The sequence below is a fragment of the Octopus bimaculoides genome, chromosome 14 (assembly GCF_046866305.1).
Source record: "Octopus bimaculoides isolate indiv1 chromosome 14, ASM4686630v1, whole genome shotgun sequence".
Classification (NCBI taxonomy): domain Eukaryota; kingdom Metazoa; phylum Mollusca; class Cephalopoda; order Octopoda; family Octopodidae; genus Octopus; species Octopus bimaculoides.
The window spans coordinates 3,118,253-3,136,326 of NC_142941.1; the positions used below are offsets into that span (position 1 = coordinate 3,118,253).

The 18,074-nt window shown below is 34.1% G+C and overlaps 2 protein-coding genes across 3 annotated transcripts in view; both read left to right on the forward strand.

Moving 5' to 3' along the window:
• Positions 1–6,122, forward strand: LOC128249406 (protocadherin beta-15-like). Its single transcript, XM_052972940.2, has 4 exons — positions 1–96; positions 1,463–3,894; positions 5,094–5,241; positions 5,661–6,122. The coding sequence occupies exons 2-4, from the start codon at positions 1,483–1,485 to the stop codon at positions 5,747–5,749; spliced, it is 2,649 nt and encodes an 882-aa protein (XP_052828900.2). The 5' UTR covers positions 1–96; positions 1,463–1,482; the 3' UTR covers positions 5,750–6,122.
• Positions 5,934–18,074, forward strand: part of LOC149132584 (protocadherin beta-15-like) — a 23,445-nt gene continuing 11,304 nt past the window's right edge. The window contains exons 1-3 of one of the 2 annotated variants that reach the window (XR_016244191.1): positions 5,934–6,778; positions 8,152–8,240; positions 9,941–12,371. The gene's annotated coding sequence lies outside the window, so the exon portion shown is untranslated. The remainder of the gene's footprint in view (positions 6,779–8,151; positions 8,241–9,940; positions 12,372–18,074) is intronic. The other variant, XR_016244190.1, reaches the window with a different exon arrangement.

Here is an 18,074-nt window from a genome sequence, read left to right on the forward strand (position 1 = left end):
ACTGTCATTGTCAAACTACTACAGCAGCAGTTATACAGGAACACTACAAAAGAACAAATGCCTGTCATAAGAAACACAAAAGATTAAATAATTTTGGTAAGTCATTTTACATTGCAATTTTTCATTTAATATTTTGTTTATATATATTTCAGCATTGATGTATGAGAAATAGACAATAAATAGTACTATGTTTAGTGATTATATAACACAGAGAAGAAATTGGGAAGCAATAGAACTGTGTAGCCATTAGAGCAATTATTACAGCACTGGTGTAGTTACTTTAAAACAGATATCTTTGTCTGCGAATGTTCTGCAAATACTGATCTGTCACTCGATTGTATTTATCACATAATTTCAGATATATTGTTATAATTCACATGTAACATTATTTAATAAATTAGTTTAAACAGGGAATATTTTTTATATAATTATTGCTTATCATCACTGAAGAAGTATTTTAAATACTGATTTGCATAGCATATACATTTGATGTGGAAATTCCAATGAAGGAACCTTGGACCTCGGTTGAAACCAGTTCTTTCTCTATTGACAAGAAATCTTGAAATAAACTGAATAATGTCATACATACATATCTTGGTGAAACAAGGGGAATCTAAATACCAAATAATGTATAGTTTCCATTCCATTTCAGTTATCTTTATTTATGTCCTTTCGGTTCTACCTTTTGTTCCTCCTTATGAGATTGATAAAATTAGTAGCAGACAAGAGATTTGGGGTGGAACAATATAATCAATTAAAAAAGCACCCAGGCATGGCCACAGTCCAATAACTAAAATTAATAATAAAAGAAAATTAACAAACAGAAACACAATGTTCTCTGTCCAAATCCTTAGTAACTAGAGCTTATAATTTAAATTTTAAAGACATTAGGTATGTTGTTAAAAGAGTTGGTTATTGCATTCAGTAAGTTCAATGACTCTATAATATAGACTTAAAATAAAGCAGGTACCAAATTTACCACGTTGGATAGAATATGAGCATATAAAACTAATTTTAAGAATATTTATCACTGTGAAAAAATCAACAAGGTAGTCATATGTCACATTAATTCAATTTTCTTGTCTTTCTGATCTCAGGTCTTCAATCGAGAAGTACCTACATCTCAGTTTAATCTCTTCATTCCTGTTTGCAGTGATTCTTAAAATTCTTGTAGATTATCTGATAGAATATCAATTGCAATAACTATTAACTTATTTTCATTTAGATAACTACCTTTTAGTATATATAAAGATTTTACTTCAAAATATTACGTCAAGTCTTAATTCTTATTAACTATATCAAATATTTCACAATGTCACAAATGCTTCCAGATATTAATTGGATAAATTAAATACATTTGGTTTTTAAAGAAATATGTATTTTTCATATATAAAACCTTTTACATATAACTGATGATATCAAATATATGTAGCATTAATTCAAAATAATTTTTCTTTTTTAGAACAATATCCATGACAAATAATGAATTACAACAATGATTATAATCAACACATAAAATTTTACTTTCTCTATGGACTGATGTATACTGTAGTTTCTATAGACATTACTTACGATGTCAAGGAGGAAGATAGTCCTCACACCTATATAGGAGACATTGCTGTTGACTCCAACTTATCATACCCTCTCACACATCAACAACACACTCTCATTACATTTACACAACTACAAAGGACAGTCGAGAGTGGTTCTCACTTATTTAATGTCACCAACTCAGGAAAACTATACACTACTCAGATATTGGATGCTGAGTCTCTGTGCACATACAACAAGGAATGTTCCAGGATTGTTAAAGTAGCAGTGAGGAAAGCAGGAACATTTATAAAGATATTGAAGATAAAAGTAATTATAGAAGATATCAATGACCACCAGCCAGAGTTTCCTCAAAAGCAAATAAAAATACAGTTTGATGAATATTACAGCAAAGGATCTGCAAAATCAGTACCAAATGCTGTTGATAAAGACATTAGTCTTCCAAATTGTAAGATAATATATAAACTCAAAGATAAAAGCCAAAAATTTTCACTCTCCATATTTAAAGAATCTGATGAAATAAATATACTAGAAATAACACTTAAAGAAAAATTAGATAGAGAATTACAAGACACTTATATGTTACAGTTGCTTGCTACAGATGGAGGTTCTCCACCAAAAGAAGGTATTCTGGACATTGAAATATCTGTTATTGATGTCAATGATAACAGACCTACGTTTACACAAAAATCTTATAATACCACCATCAGTGATACACATCATATATCTTCACCTGTAATTCTTTTATCCGCAACAGATTTAGATTCTGATCAAAATGGGAACATTACTTACTATTTACATAGAAATACAAATAAATATGCCAGAAAACATTTCAAATTAAATTCTAAAACAGGAGAAATTTTTGTCAATGATAATTTCTTTAAAAATAAAGAAAGCAGATATCAATTGTACATTGAAGCCAGGGATAGTGGAGTCCCTTCATTGAGCTCCATGGCACTGTTGATTATCAATGTAATTAACAATCAAAATAATGTTCCATCTATAAATATAGATTTTGTATCCCCTTTAACAGAGTCTTCTACTGCTGTTTCAGAAGCAAGTAAAATTGGTAGTTTTATAGCTTATGTTATGGTCACTGACACTGATAATGGACCTAATGGACAAATTAAATGTAATATTCATCATAAAAGGTTTCAACTTTCTTATATAGGTTCAAAAGAATATAAAATATTGGTGAAAGAACCTCTTGATAGAGAAACTGTGGACCACTATAAAGTGTCTATTGTGTGTCATGACATGGGGTCACCTCAACTAGAAAGTAAAAAATATTTCTCTGTCAAAGTAACTGATGTCAATGATGTAGAACCACATTTTACCAAAGAGACATTCCAATTCCTCACTTATGAAAACCAGAAAGTTGACTTCCCTATTGGCTTCATCAATGCTACAGACCCTGATCTTGGAGATGGAGGCCAACTTACATATTCTATCATCAATGATAACAACAATGATAACATTCCATTCCAACTGACAAAATATGGATTTATTTCTACATCACAACCAATAGATCGAGAAATGAAAGACATCTATAATTTACAGGTTTTAGTCAAAGATAATGGGACACCATCACTGAATAACACTGCCGATATTCTTATAGAGATTCTAGATAAAAATGACAATGCTCCGTATCTTATATTTCCTAATAATGACCCTTACAATCTAGATGTCCACTACCATCCACACAGTAAGAAGGACATCACAATTCTGAAAGCATCTGACAAAGACACTGGAAACAATGCTTTCCTCACATATGGAATACTGAGATCCAATGATAAAAACCTGTTTACAGTGAACTCACACACTGGTGTCTTATCTTTCTCTCGCACAGTTTACCAAAATGATGCAGGAACATATGAACTGGAGTTTATAGTGAAAGACGGTGGTACTCCAGTTCAATCAGCAACAACTGCTATCATACTAACACTGTTTGTTAGTAATGATACATCTCCAATGTTGACTGCTGTCCACTCACAGTCTGATAACAACCTGAATATGACTTGGATAATTATCATTGTAGCAGCAGCTGTAATACTGTCTGTGGCTATTGTAGTGTCCATAACACTGTGTGTTTTCAGATGTATTAATCACTTCAATAATTCATCTGCAGAAAAAAATAATCCAAAATTTCTATCGAGGACTGAAATGAGACAAATCCTGTATCAGACTAACAATCCTGTTGCAATAACTCGGAATGCAGAAGAGATATTTAGCAGAAATCTTCAGTCAATAAACCCCAAAAGTTCATATTATCCAGAGATGGAACAATCAGCCAATGAATGGAAATTCTCAACAACACCCAGGAGACTTCCACCAGTTCCACAGGTATCTAGGCAACAAATCTATCTTTCAAGTGTTGTTTAATGCTTTTGTTTTTAATAATATTTATTCACTTCATTATTCCTTATATCGCCATATCAGCATATAATTTAATACAAGCTGTAGAGTGGACTTCAAATGTTTTTCTTATCCTACTTCCTCAGAGGTTTATAAATTTCAGAAAATTATTTGCTATAGCCATCATTCTGGAAACCTTAATGTTCAGAAGAATAAGTTAGTTTCTGGTTTGGCCAATAACACCACCTAAAAATTCTTTACTGTTTTTAATCCTGATATTTGTAAGCATGGGAATTACCCTGGAACTTTTATGGATTCTTATTAGAGTAAGCACCTGATTTAGCTATTATTTGGTTCCATATGTTTTGACATTAAAGCTGCTATTAGTCACCAGGCAATATAACAATGAAAGGTAATGTCTTTAAGTAAAAATAAGTTTATATGCTCTGGATAGCAATAAAACCACTTGGATATTCTACACTCATCCAGAAATTAGTTTTAGGGTTCCTATTGCGTTTAAATTTCCATATTTTCATGGCTACTCAGATCTTCAAATGCTGTGTTGTGATCTGTGTGTTGTATTCTTGTTATATTTGCATGTAATCTGGATACAATGAGCTGGATAATGGATAATTATACAGAATCATTATATTTATGGATCTCTGCTAAATATTTTACTCAGTTTACATTGCAAAACATAATTTTCATATGTACTACTCATTGTAGTACTAACTGATTCTTGAATCACTTCTCTCCAAAAGATACACTAACTGTGAAATGCCATTTTAAGTGGTTAATCAACCAGTCTCATAAAGATCTACCAGAAGCATTTTTAATATAAATATATGATCTGTTATACATTTAACAATTTTACTATCTCAAATGGTTTTACGTATTGCCTTTTTGTAGAAGTACAAAATTTAAAACATCAAACTCACACACTCACATACAAACCTCACTCACCCTCTTCCAACTCAAGAAGGACATGATATAGGCTAAACAACTAACTAACTCTACTTAATCTTGTCTAACCAACACAATACACAGCACAACAATACTTGAACTAATTCTAAGTACTTCAGAAATATACTGTAATGAAAACTGTAATCTCATATGAAATCATCATAAACTCATAATAGTGTACACTAACTGTCAAATGTTTATCTAAAGCTTTATTTCAATGGCAGATCTACAATAAACAGATTTCAGATGAGTCTTGTGAGCAAGGTGACAACAGTGGCATTGTGACATCAAACAACTTAAGTGATACATTACCATCTCAAAGAGATCACTGCCGTGGATGGAGTGAAGGAGATATTAAAAATCATATATCAGGTAACTTGTCAAATAACAAATGCTGACACTTACTTCCCATAAGTGCATGGATATATTTATAACACTGACTTTTTAATGTCATATAAAAGATTTTAACAGTATAAATGAATGGATATCTTTCAATGATTATCTGCAACAATAAACACTGATTCCATATAAGCTCACAGCAGCAATTGTATCATATTTTATAACCTCAAATCCCTTTATTGTAATGTAAAAAGGTTTATAGGTTTATATAAGATACTCAAAGAGTAAACTATTTAAAAGAATGTGTTTTATTGTAAGCAGCTAAATCTTGCATAATATAATATAAAAACTAATTTAATAATGTTGGATTAATTTAATAAAAGGCATTGGCATAATATAAGGTAGCTATCCCTTTCAACACTTATTAAATAATATTTTTTTTTATCTTTCAGAATACAGTAACTACACACCAAACATACCTCCAATACTAAAAGATGAACACGAACAAGACACATATCTAGAACCAATATATAAGAAATAGTAAACTCAAAATAAGCACAATTCTAATTCTTTGCTTTGGAGATTATTAAAATTTCCTTGCATTTAATATTAATAAGGCAACAGAATCAAAACATTGCTTCTGCTTTAAAATAAAGTAAAATTAATTTGAAAATACAGAATAATGTAATATCAACTAATATAGTTACATTTATACATTAAGAATATGTATTTGTAAATATTTTCCTTCAAACAGTAACTTAAGAACAAACAAATTAGTTCATTCAAATTCATAAATATCATAATTTAATTTGAACATACTCTAAGCCAAAATATTCAAAAGTTAGGGTAAAATATTCTGAATTTCCTCTCGTATATTAATAGTACAGTTTGTATTTACCCTGCAAAAAAAGAAATGCTGTCGGAAAATATTAAAATATAAAAACAAAAGTACAAGAAAACATTTACTCCAAAATTCTACAATTTCTACAACTACTTATACTATTCACTAATAATATACTATTACAGGTTAATGAATAAACAATAAAATGGTCAAAAGATTGCAAAATGTCTATAATTTTTATGTAATTAAAATAATCATTCTTTTGTTTAATCCACCACAATATGTACCATTAAATTACCATTGAAATGAGAAATTGATATTTACTTATTGCAATACACAATGTGTAAACATGAGCATACAAATTGGGGTGTCATAAGCATACACATACAAATAGAATGTAATACTTGTGTGTGTGTGTGTGTGTGTGTGCGTGCGCGCGCGCGCGCGTGCGTGTGTGTGTGCATATGTACATATTCATGTACTTTAAAATAAATTAGAGTTATTGTAAAATTAATTATTAAATATTTCAACCATTCTTTAAAATAATTTAAACAAATTCATTATGCACCAAACATAGATTCTTTAAAGAGTAGTTGGCTCCCTATTTAGCTCACAAACCCACACCATCTGGATACTGCAATTGTCACACTACTACAGCAGCAGTTACACTGGAACACTACACAATAATGTCTTCTCTAAGAGGCCCAAACAAAGGATTTCTCAATAACAGTAAGTCATTTTGCAATTTTACATTAAATATTTTAGTAATACATATTTAAATATTGAGATATGATGTGAAAAATTAAAAATAAATAATAGTGTGTGTTTCATGGTAATATATATGAACTACACAACAGAGTGCCATAGACAGGTCTAGCCATTACTAAAAGTAATTACTACAGCAGTAGTGTCGTTTCTATGAGAAGATAGATATTTTATCAACAACTATTATGTTAATACTCATCTCTGTCAGTCAATTGTATTTAATTAAATATTTTCATATATACTGCCACATTTCTTAATATGATTTAATGATATAATATTGTTATAATTGAAAATATTGAATGGATCCTTGCATCATCTTATTTCTCTCCACTGAAGTGGAGTGCTAGATATCGATGTATTAGATCATATAAGATTTTCTAGTATATAATTCATATTTTGGGATATATAAATAATGAAATACTGCATATCACTGCCAATATATTGTTAAAACACCCTCACTTTATTTACCATAAATATACCAATAATAGATTTTAAATTTTAAATATTTCCTTGATATTTATTATATATTTATATTATGTTATATTTTTAGATCTTTTCATTTTGGTCATATGCAAATTCAAGTTTTCTAGTTTTCCAACTTTGGTAAAATGAAATCGTCATTTGTAACAGGCATTTCTTATTTTATTCACATTTTTATGAAGTAATTGTGAATTGCAAGTATGTATACATGTATACACACACGCATACATATATATATGTAATAATTGTTTTGCTATACTAGTTATACATTCCAAAAGAGCATTAATAATGAACTAGTATTATTATATTCTTGTACCACTACTACCACTTAACCTCAAGTGAATTTGATTTGGAAACACAAACCTACACATTGTCAAACATCTGGACAGTATTTTTGATATTTGTAAAAATTCTACCAAACCCAGACACATCATTATCATCATCTAGTGTTTTAAATCTGGGTTTTGTCCCTGTTAATGGGGGTGGTCAGATCCACCTCAATGCCCTAGTAACCACCTCGCCATCTTGCTCAGTTTTAGGCGTCCTCCTTTATCAAGCTAACCCTCCCAATCTCCTCCTCTATCTGTCCCCTCCACATTTTCATCAGTGTACGTCACTTTCGTGGTCCATTTACCTCAAACACAAGCATCCGTCTCAAAACATGCTCCTCATCCCTCCTTAATACAGGCCCATACCACTGCACTCCATTTGCCCTTGCCAGCCATTTCACTGATTCCTCCAACCCCAGCATCCCCATCAAGTCCTCAGTCCTCTTCTTTTCAAACAGCTTCACACTACACATTTCTCTCACCATTGCTCTCTCAGTCCTTCTCAAATTTGCCATCTTTCTCCTTCAGACACCATGTCACGCTCCCATGCAGCATTGCAGCTCTCACACAACTCCTATAGACCCTTATAGAGAACAAAAAGCAAAGTGTAAAGATAAGTAAGTATTCCATAGACACCTATGTGACTTGCATTCAGCACAAATTATATATAAAAAAGAACCCTACACAATAAATTTCAGGTTATTACAAACATCCATCAAGAGCATTTCTCAATGGAAACACATTCTCTTCTCAAAATTAAAACTACATAGCCTGTGTGTGTGTGTGTGTGTGTGTGTGTGTGTGTGTGTGTGTGTGTGTGTGTGTGTGTGTGTGTGTGTGCATGCGTGCGTGCATGCATGCATGCATGCATGCATGTATGTATGTATGTATGTATGTATGTATGTCTCTTCTATTTTTTAATTATTAGAAGTCTTCCACTGAGGAGGGAGCCAATTTCCAACAAAGATACAAGGCTCTATCTTTGGGATGTAGTTAACACAGACATATTCGCATTTGGAACTAGAGAAAAGTATTGCATATTTGTACTGTTCCACTCACAGATTGCACTTGTAATGTACGAATTAGCTAGTCGATTTCTTTTTCTCAAAATCCCAGTTTATCCAGATACTCCCTTAAGCATTTACTAACAAAGCCTAGTGCTCCAATTATTATTGGTAGGAATATGAATTCATAGTTTAGATATAAATGCTGGAGCTTTTGAAGAAGTTATCCATAGATATCCCCTTTTTCTTTGATTTTCAAAGAGATATTTATATCTGCTGGGCAGCTGACCTCTGTGATGGTACATATATTTGGTCCTCTGTCCCAAACAACATCCAGTCTGCTATGTTTACATTTGACAGAAGTTTTGATGGGACTATTCCACCCGTATTCCTTGAGTTGAATTCATTTCCTTGAGTTGAATTCATTTCCTTGAGTTGAATTCATTTCGAGGCCTCTGAATATTCACAGACCTAGGAAGCACATTTTCACATATTTTTTTGTTTCTCAGCTAACATTGGACCATCTTCAAAATTTTATTAACGTAAAAAAAAGACGGAAATATTCAAAATATTAGAAGGGGGGATAACTCTATTATTTTAATAGTTTTCATAGAAAATATATTGGCTACCACACAATTGAAAAGTTTCATAGATATATCTTGGAGACCAAGAGATTAACTACTGAATTTAATTTGCAACACTATATCGTCCAACAAGAATTGTAAGTGTAATAATTATACTTACTTTCAAATGGTGTAAAGCTAAGTTGAAAGAATATCCAAGAAAAGGGCGAGGACATAAATTAGTACGTTTTTAAAATTAGCTCTGTAATTTGGTTGATATAAAAACTTTTAAATTAAACATTTTGATGAATAATCTGAGACAATGATAGATATTTGTATATTTTTTTAATCTAATGTGACTAAAAATATAGGATGATATAAAAAGGAAAAGTTCAAGTGAGCACTATATAGGAGTCAATTCAAATTGTTGAATCATTTACTGCATGGTACACAACCCCAGCTCCTCATCGCACACTTTCTATATCCACTTATACAATTTGGTTTAGTCTCTCAGTTCAATTCCAGATCAATTCCTACAGTGGCTGACGTTACTTTAATTTCACCTGAGTTAATAACTTAACAACTATTTTTCATCAATTATATTACAGAAGTTACCAAACATTATGAATTAGAAAGTTTCTAATATTTTTCATCTCTCAATTTAAACGATCTATAATATTCATATAGTTAACATTTTTATATTAGATTGTATGATTCAATTAACAAGCTCTCTTTTCTTTTTAAATTTAGATATATTTATGAATAATAATGAATAACAACAATGGTTTCAATCAACACTTTACAGCTTTACATTTTTTATGGCTTACTGTATTCTGGTGTATCCTTAGACATTACTTACCATGTCAAGGAAGAAGACAGTCCTCACACCTATATAGGAGACATTGCTGTTGACTCCAACTTATCACACCCTCTCACACATCAACAACACACTCTCATTACATTTACACAACTACAAAGGACAGTCGAGAGTGGTTCTCACTTATTTAATGTCACCAACTCAGGAAAACTATACACTACTCAAACACTGGATGCCGAGTCTCTGTGTACATACAACAAAGAATGTTCCAGAATTGTTAAGGTAGCAGTGAGGAAAGCGGGAACATTTGTAAAGATATTGAAGATTAAAATAATTATAGAAGATATCAATGATCACCAACCAGAGTTTCCATCAAACAAAATAAAAATCAAATTTGATGAAACAGATGGGAAAGGATCAACAAAATCAATACCAAATGCTGTTGATAAAGATATCAGCCTTCTCAATTCTAACATCACATATAAACTCAAAGATAAAAGTAAGACATTTTTATTATCCATATTTCAAGAATTTGATGGAGTAAATTTACTTAAAATAATTCTACAAGTAATGTTAGATAGAGAATTAAAAGACACTTATATATTGCAGTTAATTGCTAGAGATGGAGGTTCTCCACCAAAAGAAGGTATTCTGGACATTGAAATATCTGTTATTGATGTCAATGATAACAGACCTACATTTACACAAAAATTATATAATATCACCATCAGTGATACACATCATATGTCTTCTCCTGTTTTTGTTTTATCAGCAACAGATTTAGATTCTGGTCAAAATGGAAATATTAATTACTTTTTACATAGAAATACAAATGAATATGTTAAAAAACATTTTAAATTAAATCATAAAACAGGAGAAATTTTCGCCAATGATAATTTCTTCAGAAATAAAGGAAGTAAATATCAATTATATGTTGAAGCTAGGGATGGTGGAAATCCTTCATTAAGCTCCATGTCAATGTTGATTATAAATGTAATTAACAATCAAAATAATGTTCCATCTATAAATATAGATTTTGTATCACCTTTAACAAAGACTTCTACTGCTATTTCAGAAGCAAGTAAAATTGGTAGTTTTATAGCTTATGTTATGGTAATTGATACTGATAGTGGACCCAATGGACAAATAAAATGTAACATTCACCATAAAATGTTCCAGCTTTCTAATATGGGTTCTAAAGAATATAAAATATTGGTTAAAGAACCTCTTGACAGAGAAACTATAGATCATTATGTTGTCTCTATCGTATGTCATGACATGGGATCACCTCCATTAAAGACTAAGAAACAGTTCTCTGTCAAAGTAACTGATGTCAATGATGTAGAACCACATTTTACCAAAGTGACATTCCAATTCCTTACCTATGAAAACCAGAAAGTTAACTTCCCTATTGGCTTCATCAATGCTACAGACCCAGATCTTGGAGATGGAGGCCAACTTACATATTCTATCATCAATGATAACAACAATGATAACATTCCTTTCCAACTGACAAAATATGGATTTATTTCTACATCACAACCAATAGATCGAGAAGTAAAAGACATCTATAATTTACAAGTTTTAGTCAAAGACAATGGAACACCTTCTCTGAATGCCACTGCCAACATTCTTATAGAGATTCTAGATAAAAATGATAATGCTCCATATTTTATCTTTCCTAATAATGACCCTTACAATCTAGATGTCCACTACCATCCACACAGTAAGAAGGACATCACAATTCTGAAAGCATCTGACAAAGACACTGGAAACAATGCTTTCCTCACGTATGGAATACTGAGATCCAATGATAAAAACCTGTTTACAGTGAACTCACACACTGGTGTCTTATCTTTCTCTCGCACAGTTTACCAAAATGATGCAGGAACATATGAACTGGAATTTATAGTGAAAGACGGTGGTACACCAGTTCAATCAGTAACAACTGCTATCATACTAACACTGTTTGTTAGTAATGATACATCTCCAATGTTGACTGCTGTCCACTCACAGTCTGATAACAACCTGAATATGACTTGGATAATTATCATTGTAGCAGCAGCTGTAATATTATCTGTGGCTATTGTAGTGTCCATAACACTGTGTGTTTTCAGATGTATTAATCATTTCAATAATTCATCTGCGGAAAAAAATAATCCAAAATTTCTATCAAGGACTGAAATGAGACAAATCCTGTATCAGACTAACAATCCTGTTGCAATAACTCGGAATGCAGAAGAGATATTTAGCAGAAATCTTCAGTCAATAAACCCTAAAAGTTCTTACTATCCAGAAATAGACCAGTTGACCAATGAATGGAAATACTCAACAACACCCAGAAAACTTCCACCAATTCCACAGGTACCTATGCCATAAATCTATTTTTCAAATTTTATATTTTTTGTTTTTCTTTTTTTATCTATATTTTTCAATGTTGTATAGGTCGTCAAATTCTAATTCATATAGACACAAGAGATTATGAAACAGCGTTCACTGCTAGCATACATTGGATGGTTTGACAGGAGCTGGTATGTCACAGCACTGAGCCAATCTCCAATGTCTACTTTGGCATGCTTTTTACAGCTGGATGCCCTTCCTAACACCAACCACCTTACGGAGTAGACTGCGTACTTTTTGTGAGGTACCAGTGTCAGCAAGGTCACCAAAAAACCTGCAAGACAAGGCTCACTTGAGTGGAATGAAGTGTTGAAGGAGGTGACTTTGTGCCAGGTGATGAGAGGAAAGAGAATGACTGAAGGGGAAAAAGGTGTTTTGTTGTAGAGGAGATATATGATTATTGTAGTTGGTGGGGAGAGAAAATGATAGATAGAGAGAGGGAAAGAGAGAGAGAGAGAGGGAGGGAGAGAGAGAGAGAGAGCAAGAGAGACAACAAAAGTGAGAAGTGGTGAGAGAGATGGTGACTGTGCCAGGACATACTCTCAAGATACAAAGATATGTATATAAATGGAATGGTAACGGATTTCTCAGGATACATGAGTAAAGTGTTCATGTAAGCGCAAAAAGGGGGAGAAAAGGAAAAATGGGGAGGGGGTGGATGCAGTGATTGGTGAAACATTGGTGTATGGGGGAGGGGGAAACAGGATAGCAATGATACATTTGGCAGTGGAGAGGACAGGATTGGGCTACAGGATCGAGATGATAAAGGTAAGTATAGTGCATGGTGGGTAGCAGAAGGGATGTAATTTGATTTGCTAGGGTACAATGTGTGAATTAATGTTACATGTTGGTAGAATACACTGCGCTTCCAGAAAATAGTTTCACTGAGGTGGGCAGGTCTTCTTAAGAACATCATATAGTCAGACATCTTGATCCATTGTCATCTCCTCCATGAGGCCCAACTTCTTGAGATCAGTCCCCACTACTTCATCCCATGTCTTTCTGGGTTTCCCTCTTACACAGGTACCATCCACTTTAAGAGACTGTCACTTGTTTATACAGCTGTCTTCATTCACACTTATCACATGTGCAAACAATCATAGTCTTACATTTCTATATTTAAGAGATGAGGAATTATGTACATTATTTACATTATTTACATTTGGCGGATATTTGTCCTCATCTTGTTTGTTGTTAATACGTTTTGGCTGATATACCCTCCAGCCTTCATCAGGTATTAAGGAAGGATAGGAAAATATTAGATTTATAAACCCTAAAATTCACTCCATAATTGCCCACAGGTATATGGCATAGTGGTTAAGAGCGCGGGCTACTAACCCCAAGATTCCGAGTTCGATTCCAGGCAGTGACCTGAACAAAAAGAACAACAATAACAGCAACAAGAACAACAACAACAACAACAATGAAAAATACCTTAGGAATGAGAACCCAGGTTCAAAATTTCCCCAAGACACCTGATGAATGCTGGAGGGTATATCAGCCAAAATGTCTTATCCATCAAATGTAAATAATGTAAATAAATCATAGTCTTCTCTCAACACATTTGCACTTAGTCATACATGCACACTGATGTTGCACATCAGCTTCATTCCTCACTAGTCTACACATGCTATCTACATTTACCTCTCCTCTCACTACCATGGAGTATAGCCATTCAAAGACAAGCATCATATAGGGAGGCCTTTTCTTGCTAATATGGGTAATAGCTCTGTAAACTCCCTCCATCTTATTCTTACTCTAGGAATAATACTTTCAGAACATTCTCCATTATGGCTAATGGAGACTATTTACAATCTTAAGAGAGCCTCCTGAGTTTTTGAGAGAGCCTAATCCTGTATGTCCTTAATACTTATTGTTTCTGTACATCTGCCACTTACCTGTGATTCCAATGCACTGCTTATGTGTCCATAGCTTGTACTAGATGCAATGAATGGAATTTCTTCCAACACCTTTCCCACATACTGAACAGGGCCATTTACCTGAAGGAAAGAGAATCTTATTGGCTTTCTTGCAAACAATGAATTTGGTCTTCACTAGATTAACTTTTAGGCCCTTTGATACCAAGTTTTGCTTCCATACATGGAATTTCTTCTGCAATTTCACTACTGATTCTACTATAAAAGTGAGGTCATATAGTTGTTTCCATAGGCAACCAGTTTAAATTCCTCTGTTATGGCCTGGATGACTATGTTGAATAAGAGGGGACTGAGAATACATCACTGAATTCATCACTGTACTCATGGATTTTGTCACTGTAGTAATCAAGATGTAATTTACAATGTCTAGCCACACTAATAAATTAATTTTCGATATGTCCCTCAGTTGCTTTCTGCCATTTAGTCATAAGTCTAATCAATTGACTGTCATCTCTATAACCGGTCTTTCTCAGTTAACCAATTCTTATCCTAATTTATACATTGCTCTTTCACAAACCATTTTCCCCTAATGAACACAATAACAGATTATATTAAAATCATTTGCCGTAAGTTATTTTCATATATAAAATAATAATTCATACTTATGAAAATATAAAGTATGACCAGGATACAGTCAAGTATTTCACCCTTACAGAAACTCAGATAAATTTTGAGAATTTAGAAATTAAACTTTCTTTTTAGACAACTTATAGGTATTTTAGTTAAGATCAAAGTATAGTTATCAATTTCAAAATCTTTAATCATAGTACATACATGTGTGGGTGTGTGTAGGTGTCACTATAAACACAGAGTCTAAGGTGGAATTTTTCACTGTGATTAGTCTTGGGGATGCAAATACATTTTCTTGGGCTTCAATGACTATCTATATCTATCTGTATACAGATATATATTAATGTGTGTGTGTGTGTGTGTGTGTGTGTGTGTGTGTGTGTGTGTGTGTGTGTGTGTGTGTGTGTGTGTGTGTGTGTGTGTGTGTGTGTGTGTTTGTAACTACACATGGTCCATCAGTGATTTCTTCTTCTCCTTCTTTGGACTTTTCTCTTTCTCCTTTCTGATGTTGCTTTGCTCAAAATGTTAATCTTACTCCTTTGACTAAGCATAATACTAATATACTTCTTGTGAACGTCCTCACGTTTGTTGTTTTTGTTCTTTTTTTTGTTTTAATCTGTTTATTTGAATTATTTGTTTATTTTAATTGACTATATATATATATATATATATATATATATATATATAGCCAAGGATAAACCTCTGTACCTGGCTTTCATTGACATGGAGAAAGCCTTTGACAGGGTCCCCCGATCCCTCATCTAGTGGTCAATGAGAAAACTAGGGATAGAAGAATGGTTAGTGAGAGCTGTGCGAGCCATGTACAGAGACACTGCCAGTAAGGTGAGGGTTGGCAAGGAGTACAGTGAAGAATTCCGGGTAGAGGTAGGGGTCCACCAAGGTTCTGTCCTCAGCCCCCTCCTATTTATCATAGTCCTCCAGGTGATAACAGAGGAATTCAAGACAGGATGCCCCTGGGAGCTCCTCTATGCTGATGACCTTGCACTAATTGCTGCGTCACTATCAGAACTAGAGGAGAAGTTTCAGGTGTGGAAAGAAGCACTAGAATCGAAGGGCCTTAGAGTCAACCTAGCTAAAACCAATGTCTTAATAAGTAGGAAGGTAGGAAAATCACAAACCCCTTCAGGTAGATGGCCCTGCTCGATCTGTAGAAAAGGCATAGGTAGAGACTCTATAAGATGCACCCAGTGCAAGTTATGGGCACATAAGAGGTGCAGCAATATCAAAGGAAGGTTAATTAGGAAGTTAGTTTTTGTATGTAGCAGATGTTCAGGAGCAATAAACACTGTAAATGTGCAGAAAACAACTTCTGCCACATTCCAGGGAGAAAAACTAGACGTAGTTGATAGCTTCCGCTATCTGGGTGACCAAGTTAGTTGTGGGGAAGGGTGCCCTGAAAGTGTAACTGCTAGAATAAGAATAGCCTGGGAAAAGTTCAGAGAGCTCTTACCTCTGCTGGTGACAAAGGGTCTCTCTCTCAGAGTAAAAGGCAGACTGTATGACGCATGTGTACGAACAGCCATACTACATGGCAGTGAAACATGGGCCGTGACTGCTGAGGACATGCATAGGCTCACAAGGAATGAAGCCAGTATGCTCCGATGGATGTGTAATGTCAGTGTGCATACTAGACAGAGTGTAAGTACCTTGAGAGAAAAGTTGAACCTAAGAAGCATCAGTTGTGGTGTGCAAGAGAGACGATTGCACTGGTATGGTCATGTGGCGAGAATGGATGAGGATAGCTGTTTGAAAAAGTGCCACACCCTAGCAGTTGAGGGAACCTGTGGAAGAGATAAACCCAGGAAGACCTGGGATGAGGTGGTGATGCATGACCTTCGAAGATTGGGCCTCACCGAGGTGATGACTTCTGACTGAGACTTTTGGAAATATGCTGTGCGTGAGAAGACCCGGCAAGCCAAGTGAGACCTAAATCCAAGGCCTCTGCCAGGGGTGTAGCCAGCCTACTTATGCATACCTTTCCTTCGTTGGACACTAAACTCCACTTGCGAAGACCTGTTGAGGCAAGCGAAATCGAAATCGAACTAAATTTGACGACTGGCACCCATGTCAACGTCGTCTCCTTCATTGGACACGAAACTTGGCTTGCGAAGACCTGTTGGGGCAAGTGAAAGCGAAATCGTGATAACACCTGTGCCCAGCATCGCCTTCCTGGCTCCTGTGCAGGTGGCACGTAAAATGCACCATTTTGAGCATGGCCGTTGCCAGTACTGCCTGACTGGCCTTCGTACCGGTGGCATGTAAAAGCACCCACTACACTCTCAGAGTGGCTGGCATTAGGAAGGGCATCCAGCTGTAGAAACTCTGCCAAATCAGATTGGAGCGTGGTGAAGCCATCTGGTTCACCAGTCCTCAGTCAAATCGTCCAACCCATGCTAGCATGGAAAACAGACGTTAAACGATGATGATGATGATGATGATGATGATATATATATATATATAAAAACCTTCACGACTACCATTCATCAACACCAAAACCAATACAACTAGGGTCACTACCAACTCTTTAATGACTAACAACAACAGCAACAATAGTATGAACAAGATAAGCAACACCCTCTAAAATAAAAGACAATCACATGAAATAATTTGGTGCTGTAGTATATTTTAAAAATTGAATGCAATGTCTTTCATCTTAGGTCAAAATTATAATTGACTTGAGAATAAAAAGCAACAGCAAAATAATTAACAAGAAAAATATGACCACTGCTACAGTTAACAATATCCACCATTATCATCATTACCAACACCAAAATCAATACAACCAATACGACCACCACTGTCAACCCAACAACTTTTGAATGTCGAACTGGTAACAACTATAATAGTAGTAGTATGATGTAATGTTTCTATCTATATGTGTTCTATGTAAACACAATGGCATACACATGGCATACAAAAGCATAAGAACTGGAATACTCATGAGCCTGGCAGTCCTTTATCTAACTGTGATCACAGTATTTTCTCCCACATCACTCCTTCACCCTTTAATCTTCTCATTTCCATTCTTGCATCCACAGAAATAAGATATGTTTTTTTGTTTTTTGCTCTCACAAAAGTTCTTCCTTGGTTCTTTCTCGTTTAGCTTATTTTGATCATCAGACTGCAACTGTGTTGGGGC